The 16586-nt window shown below is 35.8% G+C and overlaps 3 protein-coding genes and 1 long non-coding RNA gene across 6 annotated transcripts; 1 reads left to right on the forward strand and 3 right to left on the reverse strand.

The window, feature by feature from the left end:
- Positions 1–3131: 3131 nt before the first annotated feature.
- On the reverse strand, positions 3132–3845 carry LOC149704980 (uncharacterized). The gene is made up of 2 exons (XR_016381476.1): positions 3359–3845; positions 3132–3294 (listed from the first exon to the last, which is right to left on the reverse strand). It is a non-coding gene; the product is annotated as an uncharacterized LOC149704980 (long non-coding RNA).
- Positions 3846–3916: 71 nt separating this feature from the next.
- Scgbeta (sarcoglycan beta) lies at positions 3917–5846 on the forward strand. Its single transcript, XM_089865121.1, has 6 exons — positions 3917–4309; positions 4386–4556; positions 4620–4802; positions 4867–5073; positions 5136–5270; positions 5343–5846. The coding sequence occupies exons 1-6, from the start codon at positions 4292–4294 to the stop codon at positions 5550–5552; spliced, it is 924 nt and encodes a 307-aa protein (XP_089721247.1). The 5' UTR covers positions 3917–4291; the 3' UTR covers positions 5553–5846.
- Positions 5847–6324: 478 nt separating this feature from the next.
- On the reverse strand, positions 6325–9504 carry Coq8 (ubiquinone biosynthesis protein COQ8, mitochondrial). Its single transcript, XM_089865120.1, has 7 exons — positions 9325–9504; positions 8347–9118; positions 7648–7956; positions 7486–7579; positions 7276–7417; positions 7093–7200; positions 6325–6832 (listed from the first exon to the last, which is right to left on the reverse strand). Exons 1-7 carry the CDS (start codon positions 9502–9504, stop codon positions 6413–6415), a joined length of 2025 nt encoding a protein of 674 aa, XP_089721246.1. The 3' UTR covers positions 6325–6412.
- A 1268-nt stretch (positions 9505–10772) lies between these two features.
- Positions 10773–12059, reverse strand: asf1 (histone chaperone asf1). Of its 3 annotated transcripts, XM_089865124.1 has the most exons (5): positions 11983–12059; positions 11833–11897; positions 11615–11772; positions 11261–11553; positions 10773–11203 (listed from the first exon to the last, which is right to left on the reverse strand). In XM_089865124.1, the coding sequence occupies exons 3-5, from the start codon at positions 11721–11723 to the stop codon at positions 10961–10963; spliced, it is 645 nt and encodes a 214-aa protein (XP_089721250.1). In that variant the 5' UTR covers positions 11724–11772; positions 11833–11897; positions 11983–12059; the 3' UTR covers positions 10773–10960. The 3 variants fall into 3 exon arrangements, with proteins under 3 accessions (XP_089721250.1, XP_089721248.1, XP_089721249.1); XM_089865122.1 differs by having other exon boundaries at positions 11833–12059; XM_089865123.1 differs by having other exon boundaries at positions 11615–11897; positions 11983–12050.
- Between the last annotated feature and the right edge of the window lie 4527 nt (positions 12060–16586).

The following is a 16586-nucleotide window of genomic DNA, read 5'->3' on the forward strand; positions in this document are numbered from 1 at the left end:
TACAGCCAATATTCGTTATTATTCTTTTCCTAAAGAACCTGGGCTTAGAAAAATTTGGGTCAACAAATGTAGAAGGGTTGGGAAATGGAATCCATCGACTAGTCGAATCTGTTCCAAACACTTCAAAGATGATAATTTTGAACGTGATATGCAAGCGGAACTTTTAGGGCTTCCTGAACGCAAAGTGTTAAAGTTCAATGCAGTGCCAACTGAAAACTTATTACAATGTAACACTGGAAAAACTGCTTCTCTGTGTGACAGAGAGGCAAGGTTATGTAGAAGAAACAGAAGAAAAACTGCCCAAGATATCATAGCATCAACGTCTGTTGCATCAGAAGGTAATGAAATGCCAGAAATGGTTAACAACCAAAATGCTGTGGATGTTGAAATTTCCCCAATCCAAGAAGATACACCAAGAAATCTTGTAGAAATACCCAGTGAAAATATTAATCTAATCAAGAACTTAAAGGCTAGAATAAGCTTTTTAGAAAAGAGTCGTAGTCGAGTAATTAAGCAACGTAAGCAAAAAGACACAGTAATTCGAGACTTGAAAGTACAACTTTCAATGCAAACCCTTGTTTCTAAAAGAGCTCTTAAAGACCTCAAAGCCTTAAAAACCAAGAAAAACAAAAAAGCAAAGTATAATTCAAAATTAGCTGATATTTTGCGGGTGGTGTTTTCAGATAGTCAGATAAAGAGACTTTTGGGGAAAAAAAGGGTTAATTGGGGTTCTGAGGATTTAAAAAATGCATTCACCCTGCGCTATTTTAGCAAACGAGCCTACGTATTTTTGAAAAAGGACCTTCATATTCCCCTACCAGGTCTATCTACCTTGAGAGCTTACGCCTCTAAACTAAATTTAAGACAAGGTATATTGACAGATGTTTTAAATTTGATGAAAGTTACTGGTAGTGTAAAACCCACGCGTGAGAAACTTGCAGTTTTGACATTTGATGAAATGAAAGTTCAAAGTCAATATGAGTATGATGTTAAAGCAGACCAGGTAGTGGGCAAACATGAACAAATGCAAGTGGCTATGGTCCGAGGGCTGTATGGAAATTGGAAACAACCAATATACATTGGCTTTGACCAAAAAATGACAAAAACCTTACTGTTAGAAATTATCACCAAGCTTCACGAAGCTGGATATCTTGTTGTATCAACAGTTTGTGACATGGGTGGAGGGAACATGGGGTTGTGGCGTGAACTTGGAGTAAATATTAACAGAAATTGGTTTTATCATCCTAGTGTTAGTGAACAATTAATTTACTGCTTCGCAGATGCACCCCATGCACTAAAATTAATTCGAAACTGGCTTTTGGACAAGGGATTTATTCTGGAAGATGGGGATGTTGATGTAAATAGAAAACCTTTAGACGAATTACTAAAATTAGACTTTAACGAACTTAAAATGTGTCACAAACTAAGAGCAATTCATTTGGAATGCCGAGGGCCAACAAGGCAAAATGTAAAACTAGCTGCTCAGCTGTTATCTAACAATGTTTCAAAAGCATTATATTCAATTTACATTTCCAAAAAACAAAGTCATTCTTCAGATGAAAATCTTGAAGACTACCAAAATCTATCCAAATTCATAGAAAAGGTCAATGCGTGGTTTCAAATTTTCAATTCCTACACTGAAAATGATCCTGTTAAAATTAAATGTGCGTTTGGTGTTCATTTAACAGAGCAGTTAGAGGCATTAAATGAAATGTCTAATCTAATAGATGACATGAGGTGTAAAGGAACGAAATGCCTACAAATTTTTCAAAAAGGGTTGCTGATCTCTATTAAGTCTCTTAAAGACTTATATTTTGACCTTAAAAATAAATTTGGCTATAAATATATCTTAACTCATCGTTTAAATCAAGACTGCCTCGAGAATTTTTTCTCTCAGGTTCGTACTAGAGGAGGCTTAAATGATCACCCAACGCCTCTTAATTCAATATACCGAATTAGAATGATTATACTGGGAAAAAATCCTGGTGTATGTCACCAAAATAGCAATACGTCTGATTTAAGCCAATCTGAGTATCTTTCTAGTGATATTGTAAATTCTCCATCTTTTCAGGAAGGAGAATATGTTTTAGCTAGTGCCTTTAAAAAAGCCTCAATAGAACCTATTAATCCAGATTGCAGCACAGCTGCAGATCTTAATAGTTTGATTGATGACAATAAAACATATTTAGCAAATAGTGACTCATCAAAAACTATTAAGAATACTAATGAATTGGACGAGAGTGATTTTTCAAAGTTGGAGGAAAATGGTATTGAGCTTTGCGCGGGTTGGCTAGCGAAAAAGCATAACAAAAAGTTTCCTGATTTGAACTTAACTGAAACTAAAACACTCTCGGACCATAGTTATGAGTTGCCATCTTGGGCAAATTTTTTATCTTACGGAGGCTTAGCAATCCCATCCTCTTCATTTTTAGCAACTGTTAATACATTCGAATCAGTTTTTAGATCTTATCTACCACAGTTTTCCCTTTCAAACGAGCCAAATCTAGTCAAAAATATCAGTGATTTAATTTTGCAAAGTTCTTCATTACCCAAGGAATTAGTACAATCTTTTGTGAAGTTAAGAGTATTCATTAGAATAAAATTCCTTAATAATGTCAAAAAAACAGATGCTGAAAATGGTGACAGTGGTCGGAAAAAGGCCAAAAAAATGAACAAGATAATTCATTAGTTTCACCCGCTTAAGAGTTTAGCCTATCTTATTTGAAATGCTTCTTAAAATACCATTAACTTTTGCCTTTTAAAACTGTGATATGAAATAAGAATCTTTTAAATTTACTTGTTTCCGTTTTCGAGAAACTAGGCTCCAAGCCATATTGCCCTTTAAATTCTGTGATAAGCATTATCATATCAAATAATAAAACAATAAATCTAATAAAAGATTAACTTATGTTCCTAGAAATAATTCTCCAAGTCAAACTACCTTTCATCTGTTATGCTAAAGATTCATATTTATTATTTAATAAACATATGTTCCTAGAAATGATTCTACAAGTCAGACTACCTTTCATCTGTTACGTTAAAGATTCATATTTATTATTTAATAAAAAAATGTTCCTAGAAATGATTCTACAAGTCAGACTAACTTTCATCTGTTATGTTAAAGATTCATATTTAATAAAAAAAAGTGTTTATTAGCAACGAATGTTTGTGTTTATTCCAGAATTACATCAGTTTTCTTGAATATATCCAACGTAATCTCGCTATGTAGACAAAATATATTGCAATAATTAACCACAATAATTTACATTGCTTTAAATTGGTTTGTTTCAAATTCTGAAACATGTAAACTATTGTAGTTTGTGCATTCAATTTCAATATCCAATTATCCATTCTTTACCTTAAATTTGCAAAGTTTAGCCATTGGGGTTGTAAAGTTCAGTACTACAATGGATGGGGAATATAATTGAAAATTATTCAACGATAAACAGAAAAAAAAACACTTCTCTCTCATATTTTAAAGCCCTAAAAGAAAAAATAACTAAATATCCTTAAATTTGAATAATCAAATACCCTTGGGCCTTGGCAATAGCAAAAAAGTCAAAAACACCATGGTCAATTATTCGGCGTTCAGCCTCCTAAATTCAACAATATTATTGAAAATAATGTAATAAAAACTCTTCCCTCGAACATTTTGCACGTAAAAATAACAAAAAATGGGATGAAAATAGTTTGAAAACTTTGAAATTGCTTCCCTATTCGTATAATCAATGGCCTTGACAAGCAAAAACAAACATTCTTCCCCCTCGGGGGTCTCTCGGTGACGTCAGACCAACCGCCCGCGAAAATTTGAAAATTCCGAAACTCGATCGAGCACCCCTTGAGCGCGAACAGCCAGCGTGATCGAGTGGGCTACAGACCAATAATACAAGTGATGAAGGACTAGCAGCTACTTGAAACCAGGCTGGGAAATAGCACACTTCCTCTGGTCCAAAACCAGTTTATTAATTGCTTGGACTAGTTTTTTAATTCAAAAAGTGGGGGTTACTGGTCCTCGGGACCAGTTTATTAATTGCAAATCTATTGGAGAACAAAGGCTGGGACCAGTCCGGAGACCAGTTAATTATTTCGGGGACTAGAGGGGTCACTGGTCCCAAGGACTAGTTTAAAAAATATCCTTATTTCCCAGCCTGCTTGAAACTCCTCTAACTTTCCAGTCCTGTAATACTCCCTCCATGGTCTTACAAGTGACAGATCGAGCCAGAGAAATTCAAACGGTATGAATTAAATATTAATTGAAGTCTGATTATAAAGAAAGATAATTTAATAAAAAATGGCGGCATCGAGTGAGGTAAGTAATAGTATTTACCTTTATGTTTTATGAATACGCTATTATGGTAATCATGATGGAGTTATTTAATTTTAAGGGTAATGTAGGCCTTGGTCATAGGGCATTTCTCCCACAACAAAACCCAGTTTATAATTACACTCCGATTAATGAAAATTACACGCTAAAAACTGGCCTTAGAGGACGAAAAGGAGTGATGTTTTATGGCTTGGTTATATTTCTTTTCGCTGTGGCTCTCGCGAATCTTGGGGTGGGTAAGAATATGGAAGACGACTTAGGCTTAATAACGTAACATCCTTCAATGGGCTTCCAGGTGACCATACTATTGTTATCCGTATTGAGAATCGGTTACGGTATGGAAAGCATGGAATTTATACGACCGGGACAACTATTAAGATTCCTTAACGAAGCGGACCTGGGTGTTGTTATCGCGCATACTGGCACAATAGGAGGATTTGCCGATCAAAATATGGTCATTACCGGAGAAGGACAATCCGTATGACTTTGAAATATTTTCAAGTAAGTTAGTACGGATTTGTAAATAAATAAATGTTTTATAGGTTATCATGAAAGCCGGAGTTGATGACGCTCGCAAACGTAGCGCCACAATTGAAGTCAGTTCAGAATCAACTGTCATTAGCAATGTGGATGAATTCAGAGTTCGAAGCCCAACAACGGGAGAGAATATATTTTCAACAAAATATGATGATTTTAAATTACCATCCGGAGTTCCTAACCTCAGTGTCAAAGAGGCCTACGTTTCAAGGGTAAATAGTTAACTAAAACTATAACAACAACGATGGAATTAACTCTATACATTGCGATAAAGATATCAAGCCCTTCAAATGAAAATTTGGACATTTCATCTCCGTATCAAACAATTTTAAAAGGGAATGAAGGATTATTCATGGATGGGAAAGAAATTTCGATAACCGCTGGTGTTGACGTTTATCTCAAAAGTGTTGTAAGAAAACACGAACCAAACTAAAGTGTATTAATTAATTAATTAATCTAATCAATTTATTTTAATTATTAGAATCACAGTATTATCTTGGACGGACACAAAGGAGTCAAATTATCAGTTGATAAACTACCAATTGCAAAGAAAAATAGTGGTGTTACTAATACATGGTATAAATTATGCGTATGTATGCCTAGTGGCCGTATTTTTCGAGTTCCTGTCAGGGGAAGCGGTTTTGGGTGTAAGGATATAAGATTTCCTGAAAGTATTAATCCGTGTTCTTAAACAACAACAACAACAACCACCACCAAGGAAATATTGGTTGGTTGGGAGTTTCCATACATTTTGATTCAAAATATTTGAATTTAAGCTTCCGTGTTTGGCCTAAAATTAGTCTACTGTCTTTGTCTTCCTTTTGCCCAAATGAAAGTTTGTGGTTGAGTGTATATCCCATCATTTAGGCGGTAAACAGTACTAACTACCGAGTGTTAGGCGAGTTTTTCATGATTATAAACTAAGCTTTATGTAATCTAGTCGTTTTTGAGTAATAAAATACTCGTGTTGATGAACGAATAAAAAGTGTTGTCTTGATTGCATTTCATTGCTTTCCCCAAATGTGGATGAGAGGGAAAGTATGACAATGGCCATAGAGCCTGTGTTAAAAAACGCAGACATCAAAGTTTCGCCAATAACTATTTAGTTTACTAGTGACTGATGGACTTGCAAACTCGCGACTGAAAGTAGTTCAAACATTTATGCTCCTTGGTTTAACCATAGCCCACTCGATCACGCGCATCACTATGCAAGCTGCTCGCGCTATAGCTAAATTACCGAGATTACACAATAGCAGACGACGGTAACCGCGTAACCGCAAATTAACACAAGACCTATTTTAAGGGAGTGAACAGGCCCAGTATAGCTACGCCAATAAAACGGTCAACTACGGCGAAACTCTGATGACTCGCGACTTTTGGCCATTTTCATACTTTTCCTATCATCCACTTTTGCTTTCCCTCATGATGACAAATGATTCGAAATAATTGAAAGTTCACTCACATCCTTATAATATATTTAATTTATTTATCCATGAATTTATTTCACTTTAATTAAACCTAATTAATAATTTAATCTACTTAGAAAACTAATTAATAAGCTTTGGACATTATTTCCTCAAACATTTTCTTGCAACTAAATTTAGCGTTTAATTTTGAGCAGAGTAAGAATATTCCACCCAATTTTCTATGCAAGGAATAACTCTCTTCCGGGGGCGGAGTTAAACGATGTTGAAGCATAATTGGGATTAATTTATGAATCTCCTTGGTTGTTTCTTGACGACCAAAATCAAATGGTTTATCGGAACGAAATGGTTCCCCCAATGTCATAACTGCGGTTACGTGCGCTTCTTCCATCACCTTTGACTCGTAACCAGAGAGAAATCCCAAATTTTGAGAGTATTTTAAAACCATCTCTCTGTCTTTTTCAACTGCGCCTTTAATTATCAGTAAGTATTGGTCGATAAATTCTTTAGAATATTCTCGACAAGCTCCAAAATCCAAGAGATTAATCTAGAAAGATTATTCAATTAATTAATTAATTAATTTGGGTTCAAATAGGCGCGCTGAGTGCGGAATGGCCCAGGTAGGGAGAGCCACAACAAAATGGGGGAGAAATAGTCGGACTCAATTGTAATTGGTTCATCTGTAGCCTCCTTGACCAATTACAATAGAGTCCGACTATTTCTCCCCCATTTTGTGGCGTCCCACCCAACCCGAGTCGTTCCACAGTCAGCGCGCATGCCTATTTCCCTCAGATTTCGCGTAATTACTTTATCCTTCTCTTTATCATATAAGAAATTCGACCAATTAGGATCCGTTTGCATATAATTAAACTCAAAAAGTTCTAGCAAACATAAGTTCAAAAGAGATTTGCAAATCTATGAATTAAAATAATTAAGTTGATTAATTAAGTTAAATTCAATCATTTTGAAATATAATTTGAAATTTCGAACCCTATTTCTAGTTTCTTGATCACAATCTGTAATTTGATCAACAGGAACCCCTCCAACCAATTCTGTCGTGATAATTCTAGCTGTACTCAATTCAGGAATTACATCAGGGATGCTGAATTCGGGATAATTAGCCACGAGTTTCCTAACGACACGAATAATTTAGGTTTGCTTTAACAATTAAAATAATTAAATTAAATTAAATTAACTAACTTATATTTTACACTACACTCCGCTTCCCTAAGATAATCAACTTCCCAATTTAATTCCCTTCTAGCAACAACTGCCAAATTTTCAACAAACATTCCTAAAATAATGTAGATTAAATTAATTATCGCGCCGGTGGTCAAACTATAATTAAACTATTTTAAATACCCTTTGGCAATATATCCCATATTTTTAATATTCCCATTAAGTTATTAATATCGCTATCAATTCCTTTAGCAACGCCAGGGTATTGCAGTTTAACGGCTACTAATCTCCCATCGTGTAACGTTGCTCTATGAACTTGACCAATGGAAGCGGCGGCAAAAGGTTTCATTTCAAATTCGGCCATTTTACTTTGCCAATCACTTCCTAATTCCTCAGTTAGTACTTGTTCCATTTGCCAAGCGGGCATAATATCAGCCGATTGACGAACTCTCTCAAAAACAGCTTGTAATTGAGGATTTAAAAGGGAGTTGTCTAGGTTTGACGTTAAAATTAATTAGGCCTAATTAATTTCTCTTAGTTTTCACAAAAGTATATGGATATAAAAACAAAAAGTACACTCTATTAACAATTCCCTCCTCTCAACCCCCTAGACGAACTAACCAATCAGGGAAGAGCTTCTTGTCGTCATAGAAAGTAGTACATGATGCACATGGCGATCCAAACGTTAGTTTTTGGTACTAGAGCTAGCATCCGCTACTTTATAAGCCTATTTACGGCTTGTTCCCTGTGCCAGGGTCGGTCGGGAAGGTAATCATACGCTTAGGGGGGTGGGGGGTCGGAGTTAGAGATTCTCATAATACACGGCGCCAGCAAGTGTACTTTTTGTTTTTATTTCTATATACTTTTGGTTTTTAAGTGTACCCTGAATGCTTAGCATTTGTCCTAATTTTAAAGCGGCTCCTCTAACTCTACATAATGTATCCACAATTCGATTAGCATTGGCTTGAGTTAGAAATGGACTGCCGCCAATTACGGATGAAATAGAGTTATCAACATCGCCTTTAATTCCTAGAGTTCGACGCGTTACTTCAGCAATTGCTCCCACCCCTAATCCAGCAGCCAACCCAGAAAATGAAACCAATCTGCCTATTCTGGATGCTGGAACCCTTCTCTCCCTTGCCTCTGGACGTAAAGAGATTCTGGGCTTTTCCTTCAGAGGTTTTGTTGCTTCGGTTTTACCTAATTTCTCTTCATTCAAGTTAATTTGATATTCTGCAGATTTGGGGGACATTTCTGCAGATTTGGGGGACATTTCTGCAGATTTGGGGGACATTTCTGCAGATTTGGGGGACATTTCTGCAGATTTGGGGGACATTTCTGCAGATTTGGGGGACATTTCTGCAGATTTGGGAGAAATTTCTACAGATTTGGGAGCAATTTCGACTGGTTCCTCGATACCTCCAACTCTTTTTTTAATTTCATCGGTTAGAGCTTGGATATTTTCAACTTTCTCCCTAACTTGGGAGGGTAATTTTTCCCTCAATCCTTGCAAATTTGACTGTAGTTTAGTTCCCACTATGTACGAGTTTGGGGTGATATTTTTGGCGTTGTTATACGCTTGTAACCCTTTCAAAACTATATCAGCTTTCTCGATGACTTGATTTATCGGGATGGATGGTTTTCCGTCAAATTTCTGTTTTAAAAATACAGTAAGTTGAAGGTGACAGATGTAAAGAGTTAAGGCGCATTGGCAACCTTAAAATGGACTTAATTTCGATTAGATTTAAAGGTCCTTCTAAGGTTACGAGTGCGCTATCGTGGACGTTATATAATAATTTTTGGATCGTGAAAGTAGGTTAACTGAAGCATGCATGATATAGCCAAGGCTTAACGACTCACCACTATTTTATCCAAATTTATGTTTGTTTTAGCGCTATTGTTGCATTTTAAACTTTGCACGAAGCTCGAATTATTCGAAATTTGCTTAGTGGCATCTTTAGCTATTTTTAAGACTTCAAATAAAATACTTTCCGAAGCTTTTAATAGAGCTAGAAAATCACTCGCTCCTTTGGCGCCCATTTTATTTTTGTATTTTGAATAATGGCGGGAACTTCAAGGGGAAGCAGTCTGGGAAATAGCACACTTCCTCTGGTCCAAAACCAGTTTATTAATTGCTTGGACTAGTTTTTTAATTCAAGAAGTGGGGGTTACTCCAGTTTATTAATTGCAAATCTATAGGAGAACAAAGCCTGGGACCAGTACGGAGACCAGTTAATTATTTCGGGGACTTCACCTAGGATCCTCTAACCCACGGTATACTTATCGTCTCTACGGTCAACCTATCCGTGCCACCCTATCTGAATCTGACCTGGGTGTTACAATGGACCCATCCCTTAAATTTACCTCCCACACCAATAAAGTCTCTAAAAGGATTTATTCCCTATCAGGCTTAATTCGTCGTAATTTTAACAACCGCTCCCCAGCCCTCATTAAAACCCTCTATAATGCATTGGCCCTCCCTATTTTTGACTATGCCTCCCCTATTTGGACACCATCTTCCTCCCTTGGTATTACTGCCCTACAGAAAGCCCAAAACAAATTTACTAAACTAACTCAAAAATTAGATAAACTCCCAGCCCCTTCTCGATTAGAAAAACTTAAAATTGATCCCGTCATTATCCGCCATAAAATTAACAACCTATGTTTACTTCATGACTTCTTTAATAACAAATTGGCACTTAACGTTGAAACTTTTTTCCACCCTGCACCGTATCCCTCTACCCGTGGACACTCCCTTAAACTTGCAAAACCACGCGCCCTGACGTCTATCCGCCAACATCATTTCACCCACACTGTTATCTCAGATTGGAACGCACTCCCTGAATCTATTATTACCATCTCAGATAAATCAAAATTTCGCGCTAAGTTATCGGCTCACTTCAATAATACCCCAAATTGACCTGTAGTCATACCGTTTTTTACTTTGTTACTTATCTTTTTTTCTACTTTGTCACTTATTTTTTTTTTTTTTTTACTTTGTTACTTATCTCTTTTTGTTTTTTTTTTCTTTTTTTACTAATGTATAACTAAATCGTTAATCTCTGTATAACTAAATCGTTAATCTCTCTCGGTTGTACTAACCAAGCTCTAATGGCTTACCTGTACTGAACTAAATAAATAAATAAAATAAAAATAAATAAATAGACTAGAGGGGTCACTGGTCCCAAGGACTAGTTTAAAAAATATCCTTATTTCCCAGACTGGCGGGAAGAACAAGAAAGCACGTTTCTAAGGGAGGGAAGGGGGGGGGTATAAAATGTAAGGGAAACGAAGAAAAATAAAAAATATCCATGAAAATCAATTTTATTACAAAACTGCAAACACTTTATTACAATAAATGGATGAAATATATTTACATAATGTTATTATTTACTCTGTAAGAAAAAAAAAGAGTAATTGACTCTTCAGTTTGAAACTTTAATGACTAAAAGTCTTGAACATTAAAAACTGGTAATAAACATTTTAACTATCCAATTTAAGCAACCTCCATACTTTGGTTACTATTGTCTCTAATAACGCCTTGCATTTGCTTTAGACCTTTTTCAAGACTCTCTTCACCATTGGACATGAGATTTGAAGTATTATAACCATTTTGGCAAGAGGTAACGATCCCACCGCAGTTTGAGGCAGTGGCTGTCAATTCGTTTGAAGGATTATCATCCCATTCAATCTTGAAACGAGTAACCCTAGGATTTGTGGCCAGGATGTTTCGCTGCAGCTGTAATAGTTAAAAGTTATTAACTCTAGTTGTAAGGAAAAGCTGGCAACATTTTACTTTATCAAACTGCGGAACTGCGGGAGGATTTTCCTTTAACTCTGGATCAGTGTATTCGTTATTGACATAATAGCCAACTCTAATGAATTCCTTTCCACGGTACGAACATGTTAGTAAAACTACCGTGACTCCTACCGCATCTTGTACTGGAATTTTTGTTGGATCAGGAGCGTCAGCCTGAAATACAAACATGTGTCTCCCCTCCGGAACTGGACCAACATACACAGTGTCCAAGATTTGGTCGTATTCTTCACTTTCAGCGGAACCAACGTAAATTATTTTCCATTCTAAATCTACAAGCGCAAATTATTAGGCCAAAACGCGTTGTAAAGGTAGTAAACGATGAGGACTTGCCTTCCTTCAGGTCCTCGTTGCATTCAAATGTTATTTCAAACTGGAATGGGTTGACGAAAAGCGACGGATTATCCAAGACAACGACATTACATACGTGTACTTTAGCCATTTCACGTTTTTTTGTAAGACGTTAAATGCTTAACTATATTTTAAACTAACTGGGGTTGGGAACAAATAAATAAACGAAACTAAAAATTCTTAAGGTAGCCAAGGCTTACCCCGAGTAGACTGGCTCAAAGTCTCAAAGAGGGTGAATTATTATTAATGGCTGGTATTAATTAAACTATATTCAAACGCCAACGGGTAAAGAGATTAATTTCTATTAGGATAAAATTATAGACATAAAATCTACACGCCGCCACAATTACTTTAATTGTCAACCAATACCATCATCCAAACTCCACACTAATGCCCGCTTCTTTTCTTTCCGTCCCGGTTTTCCCGCCTAAAAAGTTGGGGAGACAAAAAGAAATTTCTTAACAATTTACCATAGCCCACTCGATCACGCAAAAAGAGCGCTACTACTCGTACAGTCGTACAACAAATTAGTTCAAATTTATTGGTCAGTCCCGAAAAGATCGTGGCTACTATTAATGGCCCAGCCCTTGGGTCATCTTGTTATCAATGTTAATAGCGTTTTTATTTGAGGTGATCCGATCCGAGCTCTCCAAAAAAAAATCGTCTTTCAAAAGAAATTTTAACTTGCCCACCTTGTTTTTATTAGCACGAGCGGAATTCACGAGTCATCCGTCACTTTTCGTTCAAGGCTTGATGACACATAAATAATAGCCTATCTCGCGCTCTCATAAAACACACGAGGTGGCATTAACCCTTTAGACTCGCGTTAACTCGCTTAAAGAGTTAGAGAATTGCCCCCAATTTATTTCAAAGGTACATTTCCAGGCCTCCTGTTTCGCGTGTCAGTTTTAACCTTACGTGTGTCTATAAATTAAATAAAAATATTATTAAATAAATTATAGCTACACGTACGCTGTTTAGGATTCACTCTTTTTTCGGTGTTTATCGAATCCGCTCAAACATGCATTTTTCATAAGAGAAAGATTTAGTCCCATTTCCCCCAAAATAGTTCTCCCAAACGCTACTTATCCCAATCCCAGTTTACCCAAAATTATTTCTCCCAATGATTTTTAACCCAAATATTTATTTCTCCCAAAATTAAAATAAGTATCGTATACATTTTACTATTCTAAATTAAAACCATATTTTATTGCCTCCAAAAACTCTTCGGGTGTTTTAGCGCCGGTGTCCAATTGTTCTCTTAGAATGTTCCGTTTGTTCTCAAGATCGCGAAACTTTTTTAGAGGTGGTCTAACAGAGTGAAGACGGCTCATAGAGTCTATTTCAATTTCTTGATGGACCTCTTTTCTTTTCATAAACTGTATGAGTTCATAGATGTCGGGATGAGGGACCTTCAACGCTTTGTTCCACTTGTTATGTGTGCCTTCACAACCATTGTTCGTTCTTGCATCCGCGTTGTCACCATGGCACCATATGAATTCTGCAGGGCTGAAAGATAAACCACGGATTGCGGCGATTGTTTCTATGGCGCGAAACATACGATCATAAGTTTCGCGAGATTTATCTGGTAGCAATCAATGAGATAGAATATATATATTAAACCATTGGTAGCAATACAAATAGCTGAGGTAATATTTTTTTTTAACGAGACAGTGCAATGTAAAGAGTTGATAAAATAGTGCAGGTGAAGCTTTGAATGTTCCATCCATGCATATGCGTTGAGCAGAACAGATTCTCCCAACCATCCGATCAGTTCCGAAAATGAGTATCTTATCTTCGTCGCCTTCGTTGAATAACAGAAAATTATGCTCAGATATAGTCCTTGTCACTCGGAGAGGTAAAAAAGTAGACTTAATTTGATTTTGAAATAAGCGCGTGACAGTAATCACGTGACGGTATACTAAAAGGTATCGAGAGGGCTGAATATAACCTTAAGCTCTTTTCAAAAGTAGATTATAGAGTTCTAGTGAAGAATGTAGATTTTTCTTGTCCAATTTAACATAATTAATTTTTATCTATCTGATTTTTGGATTCAATTATTCTCTTATTTGCTCGTTTATTGTTTTATTTGTTACCTTATTGTTCTATTTGTTTGTTAATTGTTTTATTGTGGTTTATGTTGTTCTATGCTGTTTTATTGTGTTTTTATGCTGTTTAATGTGTGTTTATGCTGTTTTATTGTGTTTTATTGTGTTTTTATGCTGTTTAATGTGTGTTTATGCTGTTTTATTGTGTTTTTATGCTGTTTTATTCTGTTTTAAGCTGTTTAATTTGTGTTTATGCTGTTTTAATGTGTTTTTAAGCTGTTTTAATCTGTTTTAAGCTGTTTTATTGTATGTTTTCGCTGTTTTATTGTGTTTCTATGCTGTTTAATGTGTGTCTATGATGTTTTATTGTGTTTTTATGCTGTTTTACCGTGGTTTATGTTGTTCTATGCTGTTTTATTGTGTTTTATGCTGTTTTATGCTGTTCTATGCTGTTTTATCGTGTTTTAATGTAGTTTCTGTGCGTTTTATTGCAGTTTCTGTACGTTTTATTGTAGTTTTTGTGTTTTATTGTAGTTTTTGTGCGTTTTATTGTAGTTTCTGTGCGTTTTATTGTGGTTTTTGTGATTTATTGTAGTTTTTGTGCGTTTTATTGTGGTTTTTGTGTTTTATTGCAGTTTCTGTGCGTTTTATTGTGGTTTTTGTGTGTTTTATTGTAGTTTCTGTGCGTTTTATTGTAGTTTCTGTGCGTTTTATTGTGGTTTTTGTGTTTTATTGCAGTTTCTGTGCGTTTTATTGTGGCTTTTGTGCGTTTTATTGTGGTTTTTGTGTTTTATTGTAGTTTTTGTGCGTTTTATTGTAGTTTCTGTGCGTTTTATTGTGGTTTTTGTGTGTTTTATTGTAGTTTTTGTGTGTTTTATTGTAGTTTCTGTGTGTTTTATTGTAGTTTCTGTGTGTTTTATTGTAGTTTCTGTGCGTTTTATTGTGGTTTTTGTGTTTTATTGCAGTTTCTGTGCGTTTTATTGTGATTTTTGTGCGTTTTATTGTGGTTTTTGTGTTTTATTGTAGTTTTTGTGCGTTTTATTGTAGTTTCTGTGCGTTTTATTGTGGTTTTTGTGTTTTATTGTAGTTTCTGTGCGTTTTATTGTGGTTTTTGTGTTTTATTGCAGTTTCTGTGCGTTTTATTGTGGTTTTTGTGTTTTATTTTAGTTTTTGTGCGTTTTATTGTAGTTTCTGTACGTTTTTTTGTGGTTTTTGTGTTTTATTGTAGTTTTTGTGCGTATTATTGTAGTTTCTGTGCGTTTTATTGTGGTTTTTGTGTTTTATTGCAGTTTCTGTGCGTTTTATTGTGGTTTTTGTGTTTTATTGTAGTTTCTGTGCTAACTAAAGCATTCCAAGTATTATAACTAGTGTTTATGTCGATAATAAGTTAAAAATGAACTTTTCTAATTTCAAAGAAAAATACAAGCATCTGCCGCATCATGAGCCTATTCACGTCATCTTCCCAGTGCCAAGCAGAGGGGACGGGATCGACGCCATTCAGTGATAAAAGAGGGCTTCTCATATCACACGCCGAGAGCAAGTTTCAACGAAGTTTACTTTTTGTTTTTATATCTATATACTTTGTTTATACTTCATAAATGTACTATAGAATAAATAAATTGTTCGTCGATTTAATGTATCTCATTTCTTATTCCTTTTCTTGTCAATTAAGTTACAGCAGCCATATATAGGATTTTAAAATGCATTAATTAGATTAAAAAGGATTAGGAATATGGGATAATTAGAGGTGCCCGGTAATCACTTTAGCACTGTTAATGGCAGCGCGTCGAGGGGCTATTCACTAATGAAAATTTTCTTTTATTGGTGATTTTTATTCACGCTTTTAAAAAGGATAGGGATTCATTGGTGATTTAAAATGGATGGGGTTTAATGGTTGCGTCTAGATTACGAGTAATAATCGAGGGGCTACTCACTAAAAACTCGTTTTTAAACGGGATTGGGATTGTGGGTAACTTAGGGGCTACGGGTTGTTATTATTTTACTAGTTATGAACGGATTATTAATCATTCACACATTTGCCGCTAGGGGCACTGTGTACGTAGTTACGTATTTACTGACATTTAAAAACATGATAAAATTCTGCCAGACATTCGTGTAAGCAATAGATAGTTCATAAATTGCCGCTAGGGGCGCTGAGTACGTAGTTACGTATTTACTGACATCTAAAACATGATAAAATTCTGCTAGACATTCGTGTAAGCAATAGATAGTTCATAAATTGCCGCTAGGGGCGCTGTATACGTAGTTACGTATTTACTGACATCTAAAACATGAATAAATTTGCCGCTAGGGGCGCTGTATACGTAGTTACGTATTCACTGACATCTAATACACCAGAAATTTGCCGCTAGAGGCGCTGTCTATAATATTATATAGGCCTAACTGTGTGTTCTCTAATTTGAATTAGCGCCCACGTCACACTTCGAAGCGCCCCCAACGACGGAATATACGATAAAACTCGGACGCCACTTGTCCAGGTTTCTTTTCTCTCTGCGCCGGCGACCAGTCAACATCGTTCCTTGATCAGCTCCTCGTAATCCCAACTTTCGAAGGCAGTATTGGATGGAAAGCCACGTTTTACGCCGACGGTGGGACGTGACTCTAAGCTCTCCGCCATTGAATGTCCATTAGAACGTTGAAATCACCGCGAAAGGTTAAGCCTAGTACGGTATGTGTGAAAGTCTTTCAATAATCCAAAGTCATCCAGCTAGCAATTTATTATTTTATTTAATCGCAGAGTTTAAATTATTTAGGTAGAGTTAATTGTTAGTTAATTATGTTTATTTATTGATAATTAACTACAATATGAAGAAATTTCCAGACACGAGGTCAGTTAGACAAGGCTTAATTTAGAACATCTTAAATCAAGTACTTGGGCTCATATT

The sequence above is a fragment of the Phalangium opilio genome, unplaced genomic scaffold (genome assembly GCF_054372755.1).
Source record: "Phalangium opilio isolate 3A_F unplaced genomic scaffold, DU_Popi_V2 ptg000014l_1, whole genome shotgun sequence".
NCBI lineage: Eukaryota > Metazoa > Arthropoda > Arachnida > Opiliones > Phalangiidae > Phalangium > Phalangium opilio.